General features: G+C 42.9%; 2 protein-coding genes, 1 non-coding gene and 2 pseudogenes across 4 annotated transcripts in view; 2 read left to right on the forward strand and 3 right to left on the reverse strand.

Moving 5' to 3' along the window:
* The window catches only part of ARMH3 (armadillo like helical domain containing 3), a 146,705-nt gene extending 131,992 nt beyond the window's left edge, over window positions 1-14,713 (reverse strand). The window contains exons 1-4 of one of the 2 annotated variants that reach the window (XM_036223129.1): window positions 14,598-14,713; window positions 3,357-3,469; window positions 1,219-1,275; window positions 965-1,111 (exon numbers count right to left, since the gene is read on the reverse strand). In XM_036223129.1, coding sequence (XP_036079022.1) covers window positions 965-1,111; window positions 1,219-1,275; window positions 3,357-3,458 — 306 coding nt within the window. In that variant the 5' untranslated portion in view covers window positions 3,459-3,469; window positions 14,598-14,713. Of the gene's footprint in view, window positions 1-964; window positions 1,112-1,218; window positions 1,276-3,356; window positions 3,470-14,212; window positions 14,392-14,597 lie in introns of those variants that run through there. The other variant, XM_036223130.1, reaches the window with a different exon arrangement.
* LOC118604387 lies at window positions 296-404 on the forward strand. Its single transcript, XR_004951703.1, has one exon. It is a non-coding gene; the product is annotated as a U6 spliceosomal RNA (small nuclear RNA).
* On the reverse strand, window positions 5,573-5,690 carry LOC118604756 (annotated as a pseudogene).
* A 980-nt stretch (window positions 14,714-15,693) lies between the features above and the next one.
* On the reverse strand, window positions 15,694-18,629 carry LOC107515539 (annotated as a pseudogene).
* A 422-nt stretch (window positions 18,630-19,051) lies between these two features.
* On the forward strand, window positions 19,052-21,731 carry HPS6 (HPS6 biogenesis of lysosomal organelles complex 2 subunit 3). The gene has a single exon (XM_016154567.2). It carries the CDS (start codon window positions 19,177-19,179, stop codon window positions 21,496-21,498), a length of 2,322 nt encoding a protein of 773 aa, XP_016010053.2. The 5' UTR covers window positions 19,052-19,176; the 3' UTR covers window positions 21,499-21,731.
* The last annotated feature ends 2,335 nt before the right edge of the window (window positions 21,732-24,066 follow it).

Below are 24,066 nucleotides of genomic sequence, written 5' to 3' on the forward strand. Positions count from 1 at the left end.
CTGAATGAAACTATCAAAGTCTTTGTCCTCAGGAAGCCTATAATATATCCCCATGAGCCCAATGGTTGGCACATAACAATCATCCAATAAATCACTGTTCTATGAATCTTCCTCATGATCATGCCTCTTAGCTTTAAGAACAATGATTCTCAATGTTTTCAGAGTTCCAGACACTTTTGAGAATCTGATGAAACCCCTCCCTCCAGAAAGATTATACATATACACGTAAAATATTACTTGTAATCTCAGGGAATCAAGGACCCTCTGAAACCTCAGATTAAGAACTCCTGATCTAGTGCACACTTCACGGCAGCACATATACTACAATTGGAAGGATACAGAGAAGATTAGCATGGCCCCTATGCAAGGATGACACACAAATTCGTGAAGTGGTCCATATTTTTAGAAAAAGGTGAAGAGATGAAGTACAAATTAGTAGTTACAGGTATGTGGAGCACAGCATAGGGAATAGAGGCAACAGTATTGTAATGACTGTGTGTAGAGCCAGATGAGTGCTAGAGTAATCGGGGAGATCACTTCATAAACTGTATATATATCTAACCAATGTATACCTGAAACTAATAAAAATGAAAATTAAAAATTAAAAAATTCATGATATAGTAAGAAAACACTGTATTAAAAATCTCCAATTTTTGCTATAGACTAAGCAACCCTGCCTCAGTTTCCTATCTCTTCCTTTCCTCAAATAATAATAAAAATTCTGTCAAATTCTGGCATTAGATCAAATTGTACAAATGGACAAGATTACTACCATAAGTATCAATTTGTTTAACCAGGAAGATGGATAAACCAACATGACATAGATGTTTGATTACTTAAAAAAGTAAAGAAAAAAGAAAACTTCATAACTAAGGGAAATCCTAGGTTCCTCAGGTCCCAACGGATGTGTTATAATTCCTTTCTTCTATCAAACCACACTTTTCCCAGTCTCCCAGCTTTATACCTGCAATGCATTGACAACTCGAATTGGATGCTCCTCTCCCAGAGCCTTGATGCAGTGCTGAAATAAGCAATTAATGTTGTCCTTGATCTTCATTAACTCCTCACCATCAAGAGATTCCAGCTTGCCTTCTAGGTACTCTAAGTTCACCTACCATGAAAACAATAAGGGCCTGAGTACAGTTTTAGTGTAGCACCCAGAACACATAAGAAAGCAATCTCGGTTACCAGGAAAATCCAGATGCCAAAAAATCTTACCTTCATGAGGAAGAGCTCCTCCCAAAATCGAGGACTGCACTTACTAGGATCCTCTGTCTGAAACCAGAAGATAAGCAGATTCAATATCCCCAGCTAACACCAAATCATTAAGAATACAGTGGAAAGGGTCACTATACATAATCAACCTTACCCTTCAAAATTAACTTTTAGCTTGGTCATTCTAAAGTACTGTAATGGGGAAGAACAGTTTTGGGGTTTTTTTCCCAAAATTAAAGATATTATATATAGATTTCCTGCACCAAAAGTTAAAAAATGGCTCAAAGGATCTCCTGCAAATCTTGTTCTTCTAGCAAGAAGCAAACCCAACCATCTGAATTAAATTAGTCAAATTATGATGTCTCCATTGCACTTGTATGGTACTCAGTTTTCAAAGCCCATTCACATGCATGAATCATAATGACCAGTGAGCATTTTTCCTCCTTTTAGGAAAAAGGGTATACAGTTAAGTGACTTACACAAGTACAAGAGCCAGAATCCAGATCACCGAAAAATACTGCCATGGTTTTTGCAACATCCTGTGTTGACTGCTTCTACTTGCCTTCCCATGTGCATTTAGTCCTCTGCACAGAGCTTTTAATATGCTCTTTCTTTAATTCAAATGGTTCAAAAGGTTGGCAAAACTATAGTGCTAAAATCCAAAATTTCTTAGCAATGATTTTCAAACAGAAATTCTATAAAGTCAGAGGCTTCTGCTTAATGAATGAAATAAGAGAACCCCTACCTCCACTTTACGGCAAAGCTAATGACATAAAATCAGTAGGTCAATTGCCTGTTATCACCTTACCTTAAGTCGACCTTTGAAAATTACTACCAAGAACTAATGTCTTCATTAGTTAAGAACTCCTGCTCTAAAAAATATTATACTAGGAATCTCTTCTGGATTTTTAATTGAGGATGACATAAAGAAGCAACATTTCTGGCCTTCTTATAAGGTCCTCATTTAGTCTCTTCTCTCAAGTCTTACTCTCCAGGAGAGGTCACACTTTAACTCTCACAATTCTGTAATGTCATTTTATTGTCTATATATGGAACTCAGGGATTTCCTGGAGCTGGCTCTTCCCATCCTCAAAACAGGAATAACATGCATACCAAGCTTCCTTAACATATAAAGAGTGCTAATAGGATCCTAGTATGCACTCATTTTTTCTGTATAACCACCTGTACTAACCTGGGAAATTCTGTACTAATTTTCTGCATGCCAAACTCTATCTGTAAGGCTATACCAAGAGTTAAATGTTTTGCTTGACTGAATTATTCATCCTGGGCCATGTGGCAAAGCTGAACAAATAAGGGCTCTGGAGTCAGACACTAGGGTTCAAGTCACCTTCTAACTGTGATCCCCAGTTCTCTCATCTATAATATGCTCTTTTACATGACACATGTAAAAACATGGCCCTCTTGTACCATTCTTGTCAGAATTAAAGCTAATGTATTTAGTGATACATTTAAAATAATGACAGGGACATGGTAGGAACTCAATACACTGTAACTCTTTTTATAGGTATTATTCTATTTTACATGCACTACTTATGACCAGGACTTCAGAAGGCAAGTACTACTGTAGGGCATCTAACTCCTCTAACTTACCCTGACAGGGGATATTTTACAACACAGGTTTAGACCATGGTCATTCAGCAGTAATGAAGGCCCAAAGAAATCCCCAAACCAACTGCTAGTAATTCCCAGTTAACTAATACAGAGAATGAGATAGTCTAACGAAGCAATTGTTTTGTCCACTAACAACTTAAGATAGATTATAATAGTGCATCTTTTTAAAATATCTGACCATAGAATTCTTGGACCAAAAGGAACTTCAGGGGACATCCAGAAGAGTCCTTACATCGGATAAGGAAAACAAATCTTTCTCAAAAATATTCAGAAAAGAAGCTTCCACAGCCTGCCTTCCACCTTTCAACTGTTTTACCCAGCTATAGCAACGATCTGTATTAAGACACAATCATAACTTCTACCACGACAAAGCTCACCCTCACCCCTGCTCTCCCTCTTTCACCCTCTGAAGAATTGGAAGGTAACAGGCAAAGACAAGGTTATTTCTCATTTTGAAACAAGAAACTAAGGAGTCAAGCTGTGCAGAGTATCAGGGCTCCAGGCCTTACCATGAAGATCTCATCATACATCAGCACCACTTTTTCCTTCAGTGGTTTTTTGGAGGCTGAAGATTTCCGGAGCAAACCCCCCCGTTTCTCTACTTGTGCCATGGTTAGAGAATCTGTGAAAAGAAAGCCAGAGTCAGTGCTAGAAATACTCTCCAAGATTCTGAAGGCTAAGCAGAATTACCTCCAAAGGGAAATGTTTTAGGAAGAAGAAATGATAAATTATGTTATAGATCTTGTGTATCTGTCCAGCATCCCCTCCCTAGACCAGGTAATTTCAAGGTTTAAATATTTACTTGGCCTACAGCACAACATATTTTACATTATTAAAACATGCCAGTGGACAAGGCTTAAAGCGGATCCAAAGCCAAGCAGGAAAGTGTAACTAGCTCCATCTGTAATAGGTCTGGCCATATATTTGAGGCTGATGGAAAGAAGGCTGCCCACAGACTGATGGTGAAGTTAAATTTCAAGTATTGATCGAGCTTAGGACCATTAAGACAGGAAGTGTGCTGCAGACTGATGTGCTCCATTGATTTCCCCAAAGTAAGTAGGTTCTCATCTCTGCAAAGTACTTGGCCTTCACTGCCTCATAAATCACACTGCACTTGACTGTCTTGAGAAATTCCTTTGGAAAGAGACCCAAGGCAGAAAATAGCAGTTAAAGGCCAAAAATTAAACTTGATTTCAAAATAACTGAATATAACGACACACTCGTTTCAAATTTAATTATACGTATTTGTAACACTATTGTAGATCAAATCTCAAAATATTTTTTAATTCTATATAAAAACAGTTCCATGAATCATGCTCAAATTTTTCTATCTTACTTCAAGAAATTCTCAATTTTTTTCAAGTGAGAGCTTGAAATTCCACAGGTCTGCACTATTAAATTTACACATATTCCCTCACTTCCCAGATTCTTCTTACTATTGATAAAATTCCCGTCTCTCTCTTAAATTCTAGGCTCTAGTTGTGAATCTTAATCTCACTCAATGGTAAGTGTGTGGGGAGAGGGGGGAGCGAGGAGCCTAGTTTTTACTTCCAGACACTTCCAAAGCAGAATTAAATTAATTTTGTTCAATGACTTTTGGAAAATATGCACTAGTTTTTAAATAAAAATAAAATTTTTAAGGGAGAGATGTATCCAATAGCATAAAAGATTGTATCTTAGACTTTATCTTTCTCTAATACATATAGCCAAAATGGAGATTCAGCTTTGAGCACAAAAAGCACAAAGCACAGACAATTTCCCCAACTAGATATTAGGTATCTTTAACAAAGAGACTACATCTTATACATTTTTCTAAGCCCTTAGCTCATGGTAAATGCTCAGTATATATTCATCGCTGACAGATTCTAAAATTGGAGGGGGAGATCTGAAAAGTCCTAGGTCTGACCTAAAATTTGTTAAGAACTATATTTATTGAGGCCTCACTAAGCCCTCAAATTCCATTATGGTCCAAGAAAAATTAAGGGGAAAATAACAACAAAGAGAATGTTCCTGTGGGCAATTTATGCTATATCGATCATGGCTTTCCCTTAAGGCATGAAATACAGCCTCCATTCAAAACATTCCTGTGTCTTTTAAATAGGTTGTCAAGAGGAAGATGTCCTTATCGGAGGGAAAACAAATTGGAAATCAAGAGGATCCTATTAAAATAAATCAAAAGCAAGGCAATTCTAAGCTTAGTAGGTATAGATCTGGCACATACTCAGCTTCAAGCAGTTGATTAGCGAGAAGTGCAAGTTCCTGCATGCGAAAAGCATATGTTTACAAACATCCCCCTCTGAGAATTTATAATTGGGTTACAGCTAATCAATGTCCACCTCAAATCTAATAAATTCACTTTCTCTATTTCAAAATCAATATTTTCAAATAAGCAAAAGGGAATTGGAGAGGGTGGAAAAACAATACTAGTCCAAAGTACTAAATTTCCTAAGAAATTAAATTCTTTTCATCACTCTCCTTCTATGTGGTGCAGGGGGAAAATTCAACCAAGAGCTTCTACACATTACTCTCTGTCATCATCACAAGCAACTAGAATTTACCACCCAAGCTGTCAGAAATGCGACTAGAAACTGACAACATAAAGTCCCCTCCTCCTCCAGTATTTCTGTCCATGGAAGACAGCAAAGAAAGGTGTGTCTAGGGTGGTGGATTGGGAGACATGTCATATGCTTACAAAAGTTTTAAAAGTTTTTTGGTTTTTTTTTTACACTTACAGCACCTGGTATTCCTAGGTGGTCTCCCATCCAAGTACTAACCAGGCCCAACCCTGCTTAGCTTCCGAGATCAGAGAAGATCAGGAACATTCAGGGTGGCATACCATAGACAGTTTTTAGGGGGTCTGAGAAATTAAGCCTGTGCTCCTAAATTTGAAAGTAAAATATCTACCTGGTAGAGCAGTAAACTGCAGCACATCAGTAACGTAAATGTAGTCTGTTTACATCCTCTCAGTGCTTTTTTTCCTCTTTCACAAAACTTCCCTGTTGTACAGAGAATCAGTACCAGCTGAGGGAGCAGGAAGGCATAAAGGAACAACCAGCAGAACTGAGAACAGACCACAGGTCTCCAAACAAACTAGGTGACACTGAGTAATTCACTGTCCTTCTCAGTTTCCTTACAAGTAAAACAAGGGGATTGAATTAGACATATCATCTAATAATTCTCTCAGCATCACTGAAATACCATAAATATATAAGGAACACCGAAATAATATAAAGCTCTAGCATAGGCACTAGAGGGTTGCAAAGAGCAAATTCCAAACCTGATTCTCTGGGAGATCACAAACAATTAGCAGAGACAGACACATAACAACCCATAACACAAGGCAAATCACATGAAATAAATAGAATGAAAGTACAATGAAAATGCTATGGAACTACAAGGAAGGGAAAGAAGCATTCTATGACTATACTACAAGCTCTGTTGATCCAGGCTTTTAAATACTTCTGAAGAAGCAAATATAGCAAAGCCACAGTAATCCCACAGAAATGTCCTTTTAGGCTTTAATACAGTTCTCAGAAATAAGACATACTAGGCAAAATATAAGAGAGAATCAGGCAACTTTTCAATACTAATTTCACCTACCACCAAATTTAAGGATGGCTTCAAATCCCCCCAATTCAATGGTAAATCAATGAAGTCTTTTATCCCTAAACCTTAGGTACTTGTTGGTCCCATGACCTATACAGCACAATATCCCCCCGAAAGAACCAAGTCATATACCTTTTTAAGAACTACATCTTAAAGCAATCTAGCCACGTACTTCTTAAATGCACATCACATACCTACAAGATGAAATTGTCAAATACCAAGATTTTAAAACCTAAAGCCAAACTCTTCCAATGTCTAATGTACAAGGAAAGCTAGTTACACTAAGACAGTTATTCATTTATCTTAGTGTCTTTGTGAGTACATGTCAATTCCAGTGTCAGAAAATAAATTTAATAGAAATTCACCCTAATTTCCAGAGAATAGTCACAGTTATCTATTAAAAGTTTTGGATTTTAGTCCCAACCTATACTAATTCTATAACCTTAAGTTTCCTTTCCTTCCCTGGTCTTCAATTTGCCAACATGTGGGGGAAACAAAACAAAAACAAAAAACAAAAAACAACGCCATGGCAAGGATGTACAGAAAGGCAAATCCTTGTATACAATTGGTGGGAATGTAAATTGGTACAACCACTACAGAAAACAGTATGAAACTTCCTCGAAATATTAAAAGTAGAACTACCATATGATCCAGCAATGCTATTTCTAGGTATATATCTGAAGGAAATAAAATCCCTATTTAGAAAAGATATCTGCACTCTCATGTCGACTGCAGCATTATTAATGAGCATAGAAACAACGTAAGTGTCCGTCAAGGAATGAATGGATAAAGAAAATGTGGTGTATATACAAGGGAATATTATTCAGCCATAAAAAAAAGAAGAAAGTCCTGTCATTTTTAACAACATGGATAAATCCTGAGGACATTATGCTAACTAAAATAAGTCAGACAGAGAAAGACAAATACTGTATGATCTCACTTATATGTGGAATCTAAAATAGCCAAAATTGTGGAAACAGAGAGTAGACTAGTGGTTGCCAGGGTCTAGGAGTGGGGGAAATGGAAAGATATTGTTCAAAGGTTACAAACTTCCAGTTATAAGATGAATAAGTTCTGAAGATCTAAGGTACAGCATGGTGACTATAGTTAACAATACTGTACTGTATATTTGAAAATTGCCAAGATCTTAATGTTCTCACTACCAAAAAAAAATTTTTAATGATAACTACATAAAGTGATGGATGTGTTAACTAAGTTATCCTGACAATCATTTCAAAATAGATCATCACACATTGTATCCTTTAAAGTCATACAATGTTATATATCAATTATACCCAATAAAGCTGGGGGCAAAAAACACATGGAACAACTCTCTACTATAGGCTTCCAAATTTAAAGGTCTGGGGTTCGAGATTCAAACTTACAATGGACTGTTATCAAGTATCACTCTCTCTTCACTGTTGACGGAGGCTCCTAAATGCTACTGTAGGTAAATGCTACTGTAGGTAAATGCTCAGGTAAACATCCTAAAACATTTCAATCAGTATGTACAAAAAGAAAAAAGAGAGGAGAGGAGAAAGAAAAAAAAGAGGAAAGAAAGAAAATGAATAAAAATAAATGTGCCCATCATTTAGAAAGAAAAAAATATGCACAGATCAAGCATTTGTTCAATAAATATTACCGAACAACTTTTAGGTACAAAACACTAAGGATATTGCAGTAAATGAGACAAATAAGATCCTTGCTCTCATAGAGTTTTCATTCTACCAGAGGAAAAAAAGACAAAAACAAGTTAAGTTGAAACAGTGGTAAGTACCTTGAAAACAAATTGTCTAGGGGTTCTATATTAATTGGAAGATTAAAATAGGCTTCTATGAGAAATGATACATGGGCCAAGATCAGAACAGGAAAGAAACAACCATGTGAAAATCTTGGGGAAAGTGTTCCAGACAGAGGGAATGGCAAGCGCAAAGGCACCAAGATTTAAAAAGACTTGGCATGTTTGAAAACAGAAATTCTAGAATGCCTAGGCTAGAGTATAAATATCCCCTTTTTTAAATGTTTTTGTAGAGTTTGTTGAAGTGGGTGTTTTGTGTTTGTGTGAGTTTTTTAAATATATAGACATCAAATGCCCATCAGCAACAGAACAGGAAAATTATATTCATATAATACCATACAGAAATTTAAAAGGACAAATTATTGAAACAATATTGATAAATTTCACAGATGTTGAATGGAAAACAGCCGAAAGAAAAAAATAATAATAACACAAACTAATGATTCCATTTATATGAAGTTCAGAAAAGGCAAAATTAATCTAGGGGCAACAGAGGTCAGCATAGTGGTTATCCTTGGAGATAGATGAGTGAAAAAGAACACAAGGAAATCTTCTGAGGTGCCCGAAATGTGCTCTATCTAGATCTGAGTGAAAGTCACACAAATGTGTACATGTATAAAAAAAAAAATCAAGTTGTATACTTCACATTATGTAAGCTATTTCTCAATCTAAAAAAAAAAAAGTGTGTGTCCATATATATATATGAAAGTTCAACAGTACCCAGGAAAAACTCTAGAACAGAGGCTAGTAGAGACCCAACTTGCACACTCAGAACACCAATCTAAAATAACAACCGAAGAGTTAACACTTACTTAGGACTTACTATGTATCAGGCACTGTTCTAAGCATTTTAAATACATTAATTCATTGTTTCCTAACAACAAACCTATGATCAAGGAACTTTACAATAAGAAAACTAAAGCATGATATGCTTGAAAAAAATAAAATTAAAAACTCACCAGTGTAAGTGAGAGTACAGACTCAAACCCAGACAGCCTAATGTTGGAGTCTCTGCTCTTAACCACCCTACTATACTGTCTCTCATAGGACAGACGAATGAGAAGTAAAGGAATCTACACATAAACAAAGCTGAGGATCAACAGAGAAACTGTAAAGACTTTCCAACTGAGTAAGGAGGAAGAGTATATACTCATCAACCTATTAGCAAACTTCATAGCATCCAGACACCTTGAGTTTCATCACTCTAGTTTGCCAGTGGGTAGAGGTGCTATGGTAGAAAGTAAAAGATAACTTGTCTGATGCATATGTATGTATACAAATACCAATAATGGTAAAGTAAAAACAGAAAGACAAATTAATGAAATGGTAGAAAACCGGGAAGGAAAAACTGAAGAATCTGAGTGTCTAGTCCAGTTGATGGATGTATGCAACATGGTAACTGAAAAAAAAATTTAAAAAGGCTGAAATACACGAACCTCTACAAGATTTTATTGATACTACTATACTTGAACTTACTGCTCTGAGGATAATTCTACACCAAAACTTAACAATGAATGGAAAGATATAGTAAAACAAGAAAGATGAAATGGAGAGCAAGTTAAGTATAAGTCTATACAGCCCTCAGCTTAGAAGAGAATATGCTTTACCATAGCAGAGCTGTGATCACCTGTTTCAGAATCTCCTGGGGTGCCTCCTGAAAATGTAGATTCCTAAGCTCCCTTCCCCACTACTGAAACAGACTTTCAAAATGAGAACTAAGGGTCTTCATTTTGAACAATCATTTAGATTAGTGGTTCTCAGCTGGGGCAATTTGCCTCCTAGGGGACATCAAAGCCTAGAAAGATTGTAGTGGTCACAACAGGGAGCAGGGATACTACTAGCATCTACTGGGTAAAGGCCAGGGATGTTGCTAAACATCCTACAATGCATAGGACAGTCCCCACGACAAAGAATTCTCTGGCCCAATATGTCAAATAGAGCTGAGACTAAAAAACCTAGTGGTGCTCGCTAAAGTTTGCTAAGTACACATCAAAATCTTAAACCAGGCTTCAAAAGAAAAGAAGCATGTGAACAGAGATGATTCTGAGAGAATTAATAAAACTTCTGCCATCTCTAGAAAAGGCTCTGGAGCAACCCTCACCTACCCTCCATCTCATTCTCCCTATAGTAATTCACCAACCATATCCCCTTTCTTTAGGATCTTGGCCCCAGTTTGCCCATCTGTGAAAGATCACTACAAAACACACTGACTATAGTAATCCACATTCTTAGTGAAGGAAATGAAAATTCTATCTGCCCAGGAGTTATGGCTGAGTCAAATATCACCATTGTCTAGCCATTCGCTCAATACACTAAAGGAGGCAACATTAATAAAGCCTGAAAAAGCCTTCTGCACTGATTCGCCTAAGGTTCCCAATTTCCTCTGGATGCAAGTGTTTGTTTGTTTGTTTTAACTTCTAGACAGAAGTTATCTGCTCCATAAGTTTTCTTCAAGGCACACCACACTCTCTAGAGGTAATACTAGCATTATAAGCATTTAAGAGAATGCAAGGTATTCCAACTCCAACCCTTAATTTCTCAAACTAGTTCCTAAAAGGCCCCTTCCTATCTGAAGGCCCAAGGATTTGGCTCACTTGCTGGATTCCACATGGTCCACATGGTCCAGATGGGTCTTCTAAATTTACTGTCATCTGAATCTGTGTTTAATTCACTTCCCAGACATAGGCGTGGGCACTGTATTGTGTTGCTACCGTTCCACGTGGTTCCAGTTTCTTTCATAGCTTGGGACACAGTTTCCCCCAATTCCACCCCACAGAGTGGCTCTAAAACAACCATATATACCCTTTCCATTTTAAAGAACGTTTAGCACCAAGTCTTTTTTATCTCTAAAATGGAGTGAGGCCTGCATTCCTGAAGCCACCTCTCTGAATTTTCTCCCTTCATGGAGAGCTCCAGGATAAGCCACTATTCCCTTATTCTACCACTTTTCTTCTTCTTCTTCTTCTTCTTTTTTTTTTTTTTTCACTTTTCTTTTTGTAATTCCTGGGGATGGAATTCATCACTCATTCCTCTAAACCTTTCAAAGCACAGGCTACCACTCAAGATGACATATATAATAAATAACACGACTGAGTGCTCACTACATACTTGGCACTGTTCTAAGTGCTTTAAACATACTATATTTAATCTTTACAATAACTAAATGAGGATTTTACTTTGCCCAAAGTAACACAACTAATAAGCGATAACACCACTAAACCATTCTGGTAGCCCTTCTCTCCATCAGAATATCCTATTAGTGCAAAAACTCAAGTGTTAACTAGTAGAACATGCAAAATCAAATTCAGTTGAAGTTCTATGGAAACGCCAAACTGATACCAATAATATCAACATTCTCACTTTATCCAAGAAAATTCAGTCAACTCAGGATATTGTCTAATAAGCATCATTCCTACTTTCTAGGTACTAGAACAGAACCAGCCTGATTCAGTAAATACATGAGCCACTGTGGAACAGCATCCGTATTTTTTGTGTGCTCTGGACAATGCTCACCTCGGATTGGGTGTCTAGCCTGTACCTGAAAATGGAAGTAATTCAGAGACTTTCCCAAGACTAAGCAGCAAGTGAATAAAAAACAGTAATTTCCCAATCTCTACTCTACGTATCAGCCACTGTCTGTATCTACGAAAGGTAAACAAACTAGCTTCACAGAAAAGAATTCAATCCAGTCCCATCAGAATGGACTGAGTCGGCCTACTTTCTCAAACTAATAATACAGATGAGAGGTTTAAATAAACATGACTACCTCAGGTTCCCTTTCAAATTATTTTTACACAAGAAGGAATGCACTTACACCTTCAGAAGGAGGAACCAACTCCAAATAGACAGGATTTCAGAAACTCTGATTGAAAATCACATTTTTCTGACATCCCCCAGAATTAGAATTCATTGTAAAATCCTCTTCTCAATGAGCAGGAGCCTCTTGTAAATTAATACTGTCTATCTCCTGCTCAAGCCCTGAACTTCCTCAAGCAGCACAATGTCACTCATATCTTCTTCATTTCCTTTCCTGTTGAACCATACAAGCCTCATAAATACCACCTAAGTATAAAATGACAATCATGAGACAGACTCCCATGATCTTCTTAAAGAAAACCCAAATGGTAATTGCAAATTTGCAAAGTAAATTGATTTCCTGCCAGCTTAAAACCTAACATTTATCAATACCTTACAACAACACAGGCATAGTATAAGACAAAAAGGGGACCTAAAATTACATTATGGTCCCTGCCTTGAGACGCTCACTATTAAATGGAAGAAATACATATTCTGATACTTACTTATAAACAAAAATAAACATTTTTTCCCAGGATTTCTTGCATATATACCCTCACTCAGTGCCAAGGTATTAAGCTCACCAGACCCCCTTACTTCCAGCCGCCTACCTAACATCTCCATGTGCACATCCCACAAGCAATTTTTTTCTCAGCACACCAGACTATGTCCCTTATACCTTTTTCCAAAGCCACCGGAACCCTTAAAAAATCTGCTATTTTTTCTAGTCCATATCCTGCCCAATGAAATTCGCATTCACCCAATCTCTCAAATTAGAAATCTTAGTCCACTCTCTCTCCCCAATGATTAAGTTCTGTTGCACCTATCTTAGAATTATTTCTAAAATCCATTTCCCTCCTCTTCATTCTCACTGCCAAACTTTATTCAGACTCTCAATCAACTGCAACAACTCTAATTATTCTCACTACCTCATTTCTCATTACTTTAATTGGCACTTCTGTCACTCCCTAACATAAAAAGCTCCAATGGCTCCCTACTCTCTTTTCAGCCTCAACTCCTGGCAACTTCCTCACCATATATCCTGTTTGGGGCAAATTTCTGACAAACATCATATTTTTTTTGTGCCTGTGTGCATGCTGTTCTCTCAAACTGGAATACCTTTCCTTACTTATGCAAGCTCCTACTCATCTTTCATCACCCAATCAAGTACCTCTTCCTTGTGAAGATTTCCCTAACTCTCCCAGGCAAGGGCAGTAGTCCCTTCACACTGCATAGATTCATTTGTAAGGATATGTAACACAGCACTACAATTTTCATATGAATGTCTCTCTCTGATGTCCTTGAGGAAAACATACCCAGTGCCAGTTACATAGTAAGTGCTCAATAAATGTGTGTTGATAGAATTCACCTTCGCATGTCCTGGATCAATTTGTTATTTGGCTGTTTTCCCCAAATTTTATGAAATCTTGAACTTGGCTTTATGAGAAATTTCAACTTTTATAACAATTTCTGACTTTTGACCTTAAAGGTTTCCCTATTCACTGAAAGAATCGTAATTCTCCCTTTACAATCCTAACAAGGATCCACCTTTCTCTAGAGTCAGCCTTCGTATAGGAAGTAGTGTGCACACAAATCCAACTGAAAGCACACCCAAATAATTCCAATTAACTTGGGCTAAGTTAAGGACACGGACACAAACCGTATTTGCCCTGGTTTACAAAGTCACTGAGAGCTCAGAATAGCAAAGAAAGAGCTCTGAGCTCAAAACTTTTTCTGACGAGGAAGACCTGGGAAGGGTATGATGATCCAGAAACATTTATTCGGACCTGGCCCAAGTTTTTACTTCCCCATTCCGCGGAGGCAGCACTGCTCAGCTTCGGATCGCTCTCCTTTCCCTAGGGAACCAGGATTTCTTCTCCTGTTTCTACCCCACACTTGCCTAAGAACAGGTTCGTTACTCCCAAGTAACCCAGAGAAAACACAGTAGCTTCATTGATTCTGTGTGAAGAGTGGACGGAAGCCCATCGGTGAGACTTCAAAAAGAGGGACAGGATGGGGACCGAGAGGAACCGGATGGGGACCTTTCCGGGACACCTGAACACTGTGTGGCAGACTGGCCTTCCTCTATCCCTTCACAGAGGTGTTGCCCCATCCCTTTACCCCAGACCCAGAGTGGGCTGAAGGTTACCCAGGGGCGGGAACAACCTGGGAGAAGAGGCAGCTCGAGGGGTAGGGTCAGCCTCGTGGTGAGGTCAAAGGTCAGCTCCTTGGCCGCCAGGAGGGCCTAACAGGGACCGGGAGCTGGAGGGACGTGACCCGCACAAGATAGTCCGAGGGGCTGGCCTCTGGAGAAACAAGCGGCTTCTGGATCCGCTCCGCCGCCTCGGGCCCAGCCTCCCCACCGCACGCAGCCTCAGCTCGCCTCAGCAGCTGTCCTCCCTCCCTCTTTGCCCCACTCTCCATCACCCCCGTCCTCTCCTAGGCGAGCGCAGGCCCCGCCCCCAGAGTCGCCTCGGGGCCAAGGCCTAGTACCGCAGGACCCACAGAGGTTGGCCAGGTTCGGGGACCAGCCCCGGCCGGCGCCGCTTACCGGGCTCGGGGCTCCTCCTCCACCACCCGCGCCGCTCCCGGGGGCGCTCGCTCCCGACGCCACCGACCGCCGCTGCTCCCGGCTCACGGCCGCGCTCCCGGCCTCCCCCGACCGTACCCCAGCCCCCCCGTACCCCGCCGGGTCCTAAAGCCCGCCGTTTAGTAGCTTTGTCCACGCCCGCTTCCTGAGGTTGGCTCAGATAGTGACTCCGGGCGTGCCTCACAAAGACAACAACTCCCGAAATGCACCGCGAGAAAGAAATTAGCAAAAGAAACATATATTGAGGATCCACTGGATGCAAGTTACAATAGCAATGTTTTTAAATACAGCAGACTCTGAACTCAGCAATTCTGCTCCTAGAAATAAGTGCGTCCTCTAGAAACACTGGAAGAATTTGGAAAGATATATGTTCCAAGCAGTTTATTGCAACTTTGTAAGTGAAAGATTGGAAACAAGCTCATTTGTCCAACAAATATGTATTGTGTGCCTACTCTGTGCAGATCACCATGTAAGGCTATTTAACTTGGCAAGTAACCTTTCTGAATCTTTTCTCATATGCAAAGCGAAATATTAAAAATATATTTGCTGGACAGTATGTAGGGGGGTGTCATTCATTTCTTACAATGACTTTTTGAAGTAGGTACTTAACAGATAAAAAAAAAAAAAACAAAGGTTCTTAGTGACTAAACAGCTTGCCTAAGGTTCTAGAGTTAAGAGGTGAAGAAGAGTTTGAACCCAGATCTATCAGGAAAGCGATCTTAATGAACTAGAAGATTAGGCTCTTTCTTGGAAGATTTTTATTTTTCTTGTCTATTTGCAAGTAGTGTAAGACGAGATTATTAGTAAAAAGTTTACTTAACTGAATATAAAAAAAAAATGTGAGAAGGGGAAAGAGGAAGGAAGGTGCTTGGGGAGGGAGAGTGGGGGAGGAACGCCTGAAAAAAGCTTTATTGTTTCAATTTGGTCCACTACAAGGGAGAGGGCTCCAGAGTAGTTAGAAGGGTGCCTAGTGGTTGCAAGGAAAGGCTATGACAGAAGCCCATGTACCAGGCGGATGCAGAGGGGCCCCTCAAAGGCCTCTGCTCTACAAAGGTTCCTAGTCCTGCTTGAGGGTGAACCTTTCCAAGAGATACTCACCCAGCCCAGGCTGGGGGCTGGCCAGCCTGCGGAGGTTAGTCAGGTGGTCGCCCATCTTCCTGATGAGTTACACTTCCTCATTAAGAAGTGGCTTTCCAGAAAGTCACAGAGATGGGGGTCTGTGTGGACAGGACCCAGGGCACGCAGATCCAAAAGGGCCTGGTTCAGGTTCTTTTCCATAACCATGGCAGGTTTTATGCCATCTGAAGTTTTACCTCACTCATTCTGGGAAGGTTTTTGCAGGTTCCAGAAGAGGGTGCGGCCGCCATGCTGATTTTGCATCTTTAAGCGACGCTGGACGCCCTCGCATTTCTTCGCAGCTAACTCACGGAAGAAATGGCCCACGCCTCCTAGAGCCATATCGTTGTAATCAAAATAGAAACCTAGAGAGAGGTGTAGGAGGCCTGCAATTGGAGGTTACCGGGCAGTTGACGGTGGCCTCCACCTGGGTGGAATAATGCTGATTAATTTAGGAGCTCACAGTTGCTCGACAGTAAGGAGTTAAGCTCAAAAAACAGTGTTGGCTGGTCTCGGGAGCCAGGATGGCTGAGATGGTTCCAAGAGACTGGAAATGAGGTTAGAGGGTGATCAGAGGCTGGAAGAAGGGGAATCCCTGCGTCTGCTCTGTCCAAATACTGTTGAAACAGGAGACAGCCAGGGAATGCTAAGGTGAACCCCAATAGTTCCTGAACACCAGGTAGAAGCCTCCTGTCCAGATGAAAGAACCCTTTTCCATACCTGATTTCTTTTTAAGAAACCTTTGTTGAGCAAATACTGAATATCCAGTTCTGGAAATAGTAAAAAAAAAAAAAAAATCTGAGATTATATTGTAACAAAGTGATACAGAGTTAGATACACAATTAAATACTTCAAATATCAGTGAATTATCAAGAACAGGTTTAGAAAGTTTCAAGTTGTAAATACTTAGAAAATTCAGAGAAAGGAAAATTCCATGTCAATCTCCAGAGGCTTGCTGGGGGAAGATTAAGATGGAGACAAGTCTTAGAGAAGAGAAGTAAAGGAAAAGAGAGGGTGTGGAGGTGGAGCAACACAATACACTGCCAACAACTATGTCTGGAAAGTGAATTAATTACACATTCAGACAAGGGTAGGTTTAGAAGACCATAAGCTGAGTAGGTAAGAGCAGAACCTCCAGAACACTAGGAATAAATCTCAGGTCTGCTACCTACTAGCTGTATGGCTTTGGAAAATGGAGATAATAAAAGGCCCATGTCATATTAATTTGATTATTCATCATTGAACCCTTCCCATAATTCTGGGGACATTTTCCTTTGGGTATAGTCTTGGTGGAAAATTAGGCCCTGAGCAACCAAGGTAGGTGAGCTCATATGACCTAAGCTTAGCCATGAGATACAACCTCCAAGGAATTCAGCTCTTGATCAAAAGAGGCAAAGATGAAGGAATGGTCAGAATTTATTTATGACAGGTATATCCTGCCTGGATGGTTCTGCTGAAAAACAGTTGTGCTTCCTATTTCTTGATCTTCAGAGAGTGTCTTGGTTCCTGCTCTTTTTCCTGTCTCCTGCAGATTCCATGAGTCTCTTATGTTCTAATAAATTTCGTTTTTATTTAAGATAACCTATTTCTATAACTATTCTGTAACACTTAGCCAAAGGGTTCCTAAGTGATATCCCACCCATAAACATGTGCCCACTCAAACTTACTTATTCTTTCACCAAACTTCTATTGAGATACTTCTTTGTGCCAGGCTCTGCACTAAAAATAAGGATACAAATATAAAGGAAATCCTATGGCAACTAGGAACAACTGGGAGAGGAACAAATTTGGACAGGGAAGTGATGTTTAGGACAAAGCTTGAATTGAGATTGAAATGTCTATGAGACATCCAGGCAGAAATATTTAATAGACACATAGATATGCTTTATTGGAACTCAGCAAAGATATGTGAGCTGTAGATAAATATTTTGGGGCCATTGGCTTAGTGGTAATAGTTCAAGCCATGAGAAGGAAAGGAATGGCCTAGAAAGGTGAAAAAGAGGCCCAAGATAGAATTTAAACACCTACATTTAAAGGATGGTGAAGAAAAATGAACTAATGGCAAACAAAATTCTGAAAAAGAGGAAAATTAGAAGAGAAAGATGCCAAGGAAACCACAGGAGAGACTTTCAATAAAGAAGTTGTCAAGTATCTTAGAAAAGGAAATTCAAATGTCCTTGAAGACCTCAGGAAATCTACTTCAGGTAAGTAGTAGTTTGAGGAATGAATAGATGAAGAGAAAATGGAGGAAGCAATCGCTAAAGGATCCCTGCAAGGAACTTAACTGGAAGGAAAGGGAGAGGGAGCAATAAGGCTAGAGGTGGGAAAATGAGGATGAAAGAGCAACTTCTAAGACAGGACAGATGAAAGTGTTTCTAGGCTGAGAGCAAGAGAATAAAGCTGATGAAATAGAAATGGATGCAGTTCTCAGGGAAGTTGTGGGGGTGGGGAGAGGGAGAAGCAGACCTCATAAAGAGGGCCCAGACTTGGAGGGAGGAAAAATACCACATCACTTGAGAAAGCAGGGGTGGAAAGGACCCCCAATATCAATCTGTGGGTGTTGCTGGAGAAATTACACACACACTCTGTGCCCCTAAAGTATGTTTTAATTTCGTTCTCTAGCAAACTTAGTTTTGATGACTTGTTGATATAGTAGTTTAGTGCAGACACTGGATTCGGATTGCCTGTGGTTGAAAGCTCACCTCTAACTCTACTGCTTAATAGCTGTGTGGTCTTGGCCAATTTACTAAATCTCTGTGGTTCTTTTTCTTTCTCTGTAAAAGGGGCTTGTTGGGGGTGGGGGGCGGTGCTGTCACAAATAAGTGCTATGTAAGTATTGGTTATTATAATTATTTTCTACCAGATTGTCACCTCCATGAGATTGAGGTACTCAATTTTGTTCAGGGCTGTCTACTTTGAGTAGGGGCTCAATAAAATTTCACGAATAAATGAATGAATAAGTTGGGGCGAGAGAGCAAGGTTTGGAGGGAAGCCCTGGGAGTGAGTCGCTTTTCAGTTCAGGGCTCAGCGGTCTAGAATCCCGATTCCTGAGTCAAACTCTGGGTCACTCCGCGGCCTCCTGGGGCAGGGTCCTACACCCGGCTCAGAGAGCATCTCTAAGGTTAGCGAAGTCGGAAGCGCTGAGACCATTGAACGCCTGCAAGGTTCCTCCCACGGAGAGGCTCCGATGACTCCTCCCCTGGAGGGCGGGGTCGCGCGGGCGGGGCAGGAACAAGCGCATGCCCCGAGCTAGCCTGGCGGGAGGGCGGAGCGAAGCAAACTCTCAGGCCTGGCCTCCGCCCACCTCATCTAAGCGGGACGGAAGTCTCAGCCCCAATCTCGACTTTCCATGGGAACCTGGGGCTGAGACCCGGCCTCGCTCCCCTGGGCCAGGACTTGGGCATACTCTGGAGAGGGGGACACTATGAAGCGTGCGGCGACTCTGCGCCTGCTCTCGGATCTGAGCAACTTCAGCGGCTCTGCCCGGCTCCGGGAGTTGCTGGCTGCGGGCCCACCAGTCCGAGTCCGCTGCAGCCCGGACGGCCGCCACCTCCTGCTGCTGCGACCCCCGGGGGCGCCAGCCCCGCAACTGCTGGTCGCAGTGTGTGGACCAGGCGAAGAGCTGGAGCGTGCCTGGCCGGTGGGCCACCCCTCACCGCTAGACGCCTTTTTCCTGCCGTGGCCGATGAGACCAGCGTTGGTCTTGGTGTGGGAGAGTGGCCTAACTGAGGTGTGGGGAGCCAGCGTGGGGCCTGGCTGGCGGCTGCTGCAGAGCACTGAGCTGTGTCCGGGAGGTGGATCCCGCGTGGTGGCCGTAGCGGCTGCCCGAGGCCGCCTGGTTTGGTGCGAGGAGCGTCAGGCTGATGCTAAAGGCCGGCTTGTGCCGCGGTCAACTGCTTTCAGCCACTGTGTATGCGTCAGGACTCTGGAGCCCAGTGGGGAGGCTGGCACCAACCTGGGTCGCACAGACATCCTCCTGCACCATTGCCCACCTTTCGAGCTTCTGGCTTCCCGTAAGGACGTCTTCCTGGTGCCCACTGCCACAACCTGGCCTGGCGTGGGCCACATTCTGCTCATCTGGAGCCCAGGCAAAGGTAAGGTGATGGTGGCTGCCCCAAGTCTTGGCCTCTCCCACAGTAAGAGCCTAAATCCTGGACGAGGGGACACATGGGACTTCCGGACCCTGCTGCGGGGCCTTCCTGGGCTGCTGTCCCCCAGGCAGCCATTGACTGTACATACCTGGGCCCCAACTCTCCAGGGCCTGCTACTTCTTGACTACAGGGGCATTGTGAGCCTGGTGCAATCCCACGGTGGTAGCCGGGCTGTTGGCACCCTGCAGGAGGCACCTGTAGGCCTGGCAGGGTCTGCAGCACTGGGAACATTTCATGGTACTTTGGCCTGTGTGCTGGGCTCTACATTGGAACTGTTGGACATGGGCAGTGGGCGGCTGCTGGAGAGGAAGGTCCTCAGTACAGACAGAGTACATTTGCTGGAACCCCTAGCCCCTGGCACGGGGGATGAGGAAGAGCTGGAGACTCGAGGGGGTCTTCGTTTGCTTTCAGCCTTGGGTCTGTTTCGAGTAAGCTGGGAAGCCCCACAGGGCCTTGAGCTGCCTTCAGCTGAAGACCTGGTGTTTGAGGAAGCTTGTGAGTACTACCAGCGGCGGAGCCTGCGGGGTGCCCAACTCACCCCAGAGGAACTGAGACACGACAGCATATTCCGAGCACCTCAGGCCCTGGCCTCCATCCTCCAGGGCCACGTGTCCCCATCTACACTATTGATCACATTGAGGGCTGAGCTTCGGGATTACAGGGGTTTAGAGCAGCTCAAAGCCCAGCTGGTGGCTGGGGACGATGAGGAGGCTGGCTGGACCCAGCTGGCAGAACAGGAAGTAGCACGCCTGCTGAGGACCGAGTTGATGGGGGACCAGCTGGCCCAACTCAACACCATTTTCCAAGCCCTTCCTACAGCAGCCTGGGGTGCCGTCCTTAGGGCCCTGCAGCTCCAGCCAGATGGGAATGGCAGATTGAGGTCTCAAGCTCCTCCTGATGTGTGGAAGAAAGTTCTAGGAGGTACAGCAGCTGGAAAGGAACCCGCCAATGGAATTTTGCCCCTCTTTGAACTCCTGTGTCAATGCCTCTGCCAGCTGGAACCACGATGGCTACCACCCTTTGTGGAACTGGCACAGCAGCAAGGTGGTCCTGGCTGGGGAGCAGGGGGCCCAGGGCTGCCCCTGTATCGCAGAGCTCTAGCTGTTTTAGGTGAGGAGGGGACTAGGCCTGAGGCATTAGAGCTAGAGCTGCTTTTAGGCAGTGGGCGGCCCAAAGCTGTGCTCCAAGCTGTGGGACAGCTGATGCAAAAGGAGCAGTGGGAGCGGGCTCTGGAGGCTGGCCTAGCCTTCGGCCCCTCCAGCCCCCTGCTTCGAAGTGAGATCTTTAAACTGCTGTTGGCCGAATTTGCCCGGCACCGCCGGCTCGATGCTCACCTCCCCCTTCTTTGCCGTCTGTGCCCACCAGACCTAGCTCCAGCTGAGCTCCTGCTTCTACTTCGGACACACCTCCCAGATGAGTCAGAGCCCCCCACCCCTTTCCCTCAGCCTGGAGCAGAGCCCCCTCTCACTGTGGGCTTGCTCAGAGTTCTGCTGGAGCAGACTGGGGCTCAAGGACGGCCCTCAGGTCCAGTTCTAAGTCTATATGAGGACATCCTCTGGGACCAAGGCACTCCACCCCCCACCCCACCTCGGTGACCTATGACTACCTTACAGACATCAGACCACCCAGTCCTGGAGGCTTGGGCACCATCTGGACAGGACCTCTGTGTGACTGACACAGGCTGAAAATAGCTTCTGTGATCAGGGAAGGGTGCCTAGGAGTCGGAGAGGGCCTAGGACCTATGCGTGCAATACTCTTCTCTCTTCTGGAGCAGTGTTAAAATATATATATTAAATATTGTGATGTAATAAATATGTTTTGGTCTTTATCCTAAGGTTTTTGTCTTGGCACAGAGCTCTCCTAAAGCCCTTGGACTTTCCTGAGTGATAGGAATGTCTTTCATTATTCATAACAGACCCCTCAAGATCACACCCGCCTCTTTGCTAATGAGGTAATTTAAGGTGGATCCCCCATCTTTAGGATGGGCCTGGTCACCAGAAAGACCAAGTGATGAGAGGGTTGGAATTTTCAGCCCCATCCCTAACCTCCTGGGAGGGTAGTGGGACAAGACATTGAGCTCTGTAAAAACTCCCTAACAAGAAAGTTTGATGAGTTTCTAGCTTGGTGAACACATCAAGATGCTGAGAGGGTGACACCAAGAGATGGCTTGGAAGCTACACACACACACACCCATATCTTGCCCTATGCATCTCTTTCATCTGTTTTTTCTCCGGTTGTATCCTTTGTAAATGTAAATGCAAGTGAAGTACTTCCCAGAGTTCTATGAGCCATTCTAGCATGAGAATTCCCAACTTATAGCCAGTCAGTCAGAAGTACCAGTGACTTGCAACTGGCTTTTAAAAAAATCTATAACATTTTATTTTTATTTATTTTTAGTGCAATTTGCATTTGAAGTCAGGCAGTCATTTTGGACTGAGCCCTTAACTTGTGGGGTCTGCACTACCTCCAGGTGGTTGTATTGACCTATAGGACACCCAGTCAATGTCCACAGAGAACTGGTTGTTGGTGTTAGAAAACGCTCTAGAAATATATACACGGTCTGTGTATTTTTAAACAGCCGAGAGTCTCAGAGGGTTCTGGGTTATAGGGGGAGCCGTTGAATCTAAATCTGTTGGCTAAAGTGGCCACTTGAATAATGAAAATGATAAACACTAAGAGCATTTAATATATGCCAGGCACTCTGCTGGTCTTTAATAACTCCTCATTTAATGCTTCTAATAACCCTATCAGGAAAGTACTAATATTAGTCCCAGTTTACAGGTTTAGAAAGAGGAAATAAGGTTTAGAATGATTACTTGACCAAGGTCAGTCACCTGGAAAGTAGCAACTCTTTAAGATTTGGACTACCTCACTATACAGCCCAGTAGCTACTATCTGCTCTGTCTTGAATTCACTTCTCATTCCTGACTCAGTGCTAGCTTCTCTAGCCTGCTGTGAGGAAGGAGATCTGTAGAGCTGTACCCTTTCCCCCAGACTCTTCTGTTCCCGTGATAGATCCTGGGCCCATACCTGTTTCCCCTAGGGTTGCTGGAGCAACACCTGGTTGAGGGAAGATTTGCCCCAGACAGGAAGGTTACCTCCAGAGCCCTCTGGCTTAGTACAAAGAGTCACTGGAGCAGAGTTGCTTGGAAGACCTCACATCCCTGCTGACTCCCTAAGACAAGAAACAAGCATCTTTGGCACAGATTTCTGTTCATCTGGGCTTAGCAAGACCAGAGGCCTTGGCCCTATGCCCACTTCTGCTAGCTGGCATCATCCTGGGCCCCTAGCTATCCTGTGTTCAAGACTTGGAACCAAGATAAGGACTGCTACTCAGCTTCATCCTAAGCTGGGACCTACAGCTTGGATTCTGCTCAGCCTCATCCTGGGCTTAAGGTGGCCCTTTAGTTTTATATGGGACTAAGGACAGTTCCTCAGTCTCTTGGCAAAAGGAGGCAGCCTCTCAGGCTTTTCAAGGCCTGGTGTTACTCTTCAGCCTCATGGAGGTCCTGAGGTGGCTCATCTTCATGGCCAAGTCCTGGGGTGGTTCCTTGGCCTCATTGAAATTTAAGGACAAACCTTGGTCTCATATGAGACTTGGATGACCCTTGTCCTGGCTCTCAAGCCCTGTTATCTATCAACACCAGAAGTCAAAGTCCATCCCTTTAGCTATTGCTCCTCTCGGAGGCCCAGAACTAGGGACAGGTCTTCCCTCAGCCCCTTCCTGGTTTGGGAGCAGTCCTCTTCTTGGTCTTATGGCTGGGCCCATTATGGCTCCTCAATAGGAAGCTGGGGATGGACAAAAACAGGAATCTACTTCCTGTTCATGATCCCGCTGAATCGTAGTTGTTTCTTCATCTGAGATTTGGCTAGAGGCTCCTCTGTGCTCCAAGGAGAAGGAATTGTATTCAGTGAGCCCCTGGGGGCAAGGGCAAAAGAAGGGGGCCAGGTTCATCCTTGGAGTCATACAGCTCAAGGAAGTTCTAAAGGGCTACCCACCCACTAGAAGAGTCACCAGGTAGGGAACCATTTAGCCTGGCAGCTCTCAGGGGAGCAGATGGGCTTAGACGGGAGCTTTCACCCACTTACAGACTGAGCTTTTGATTGCTCTTGTCCTTCCTCGTGCCCCACCTCCGATGGGGTAAGTGCAAGGCACCCCAAAT

This window comes from Rousettus aegyptiacus, unplaced genomic scaffold (genome assembly GCF_014176215.1).
Source record: "Rousettus aegyptiacus isolate mRouAeg1 unplaced genomic scaffold, mRouAeg1.p scaffold_m13_p_6, whole genome shotgun sequence".
Lineage (NCBI taxonomy): Eukaryota > Metazoa > Chordata > Mammalia > Chiroptera > Pteropodidae > Rousettus > Rousettus aegyptiacus.

Coding starts and splice junctions, on each gene's coding strand:
- HPS6 (XM_016154567.2), top strand. CDS start 19,177: ATGAAGCGTGCGGCGACTCTGCGCCTGCTCTCGGATCTGAGCAACTTC.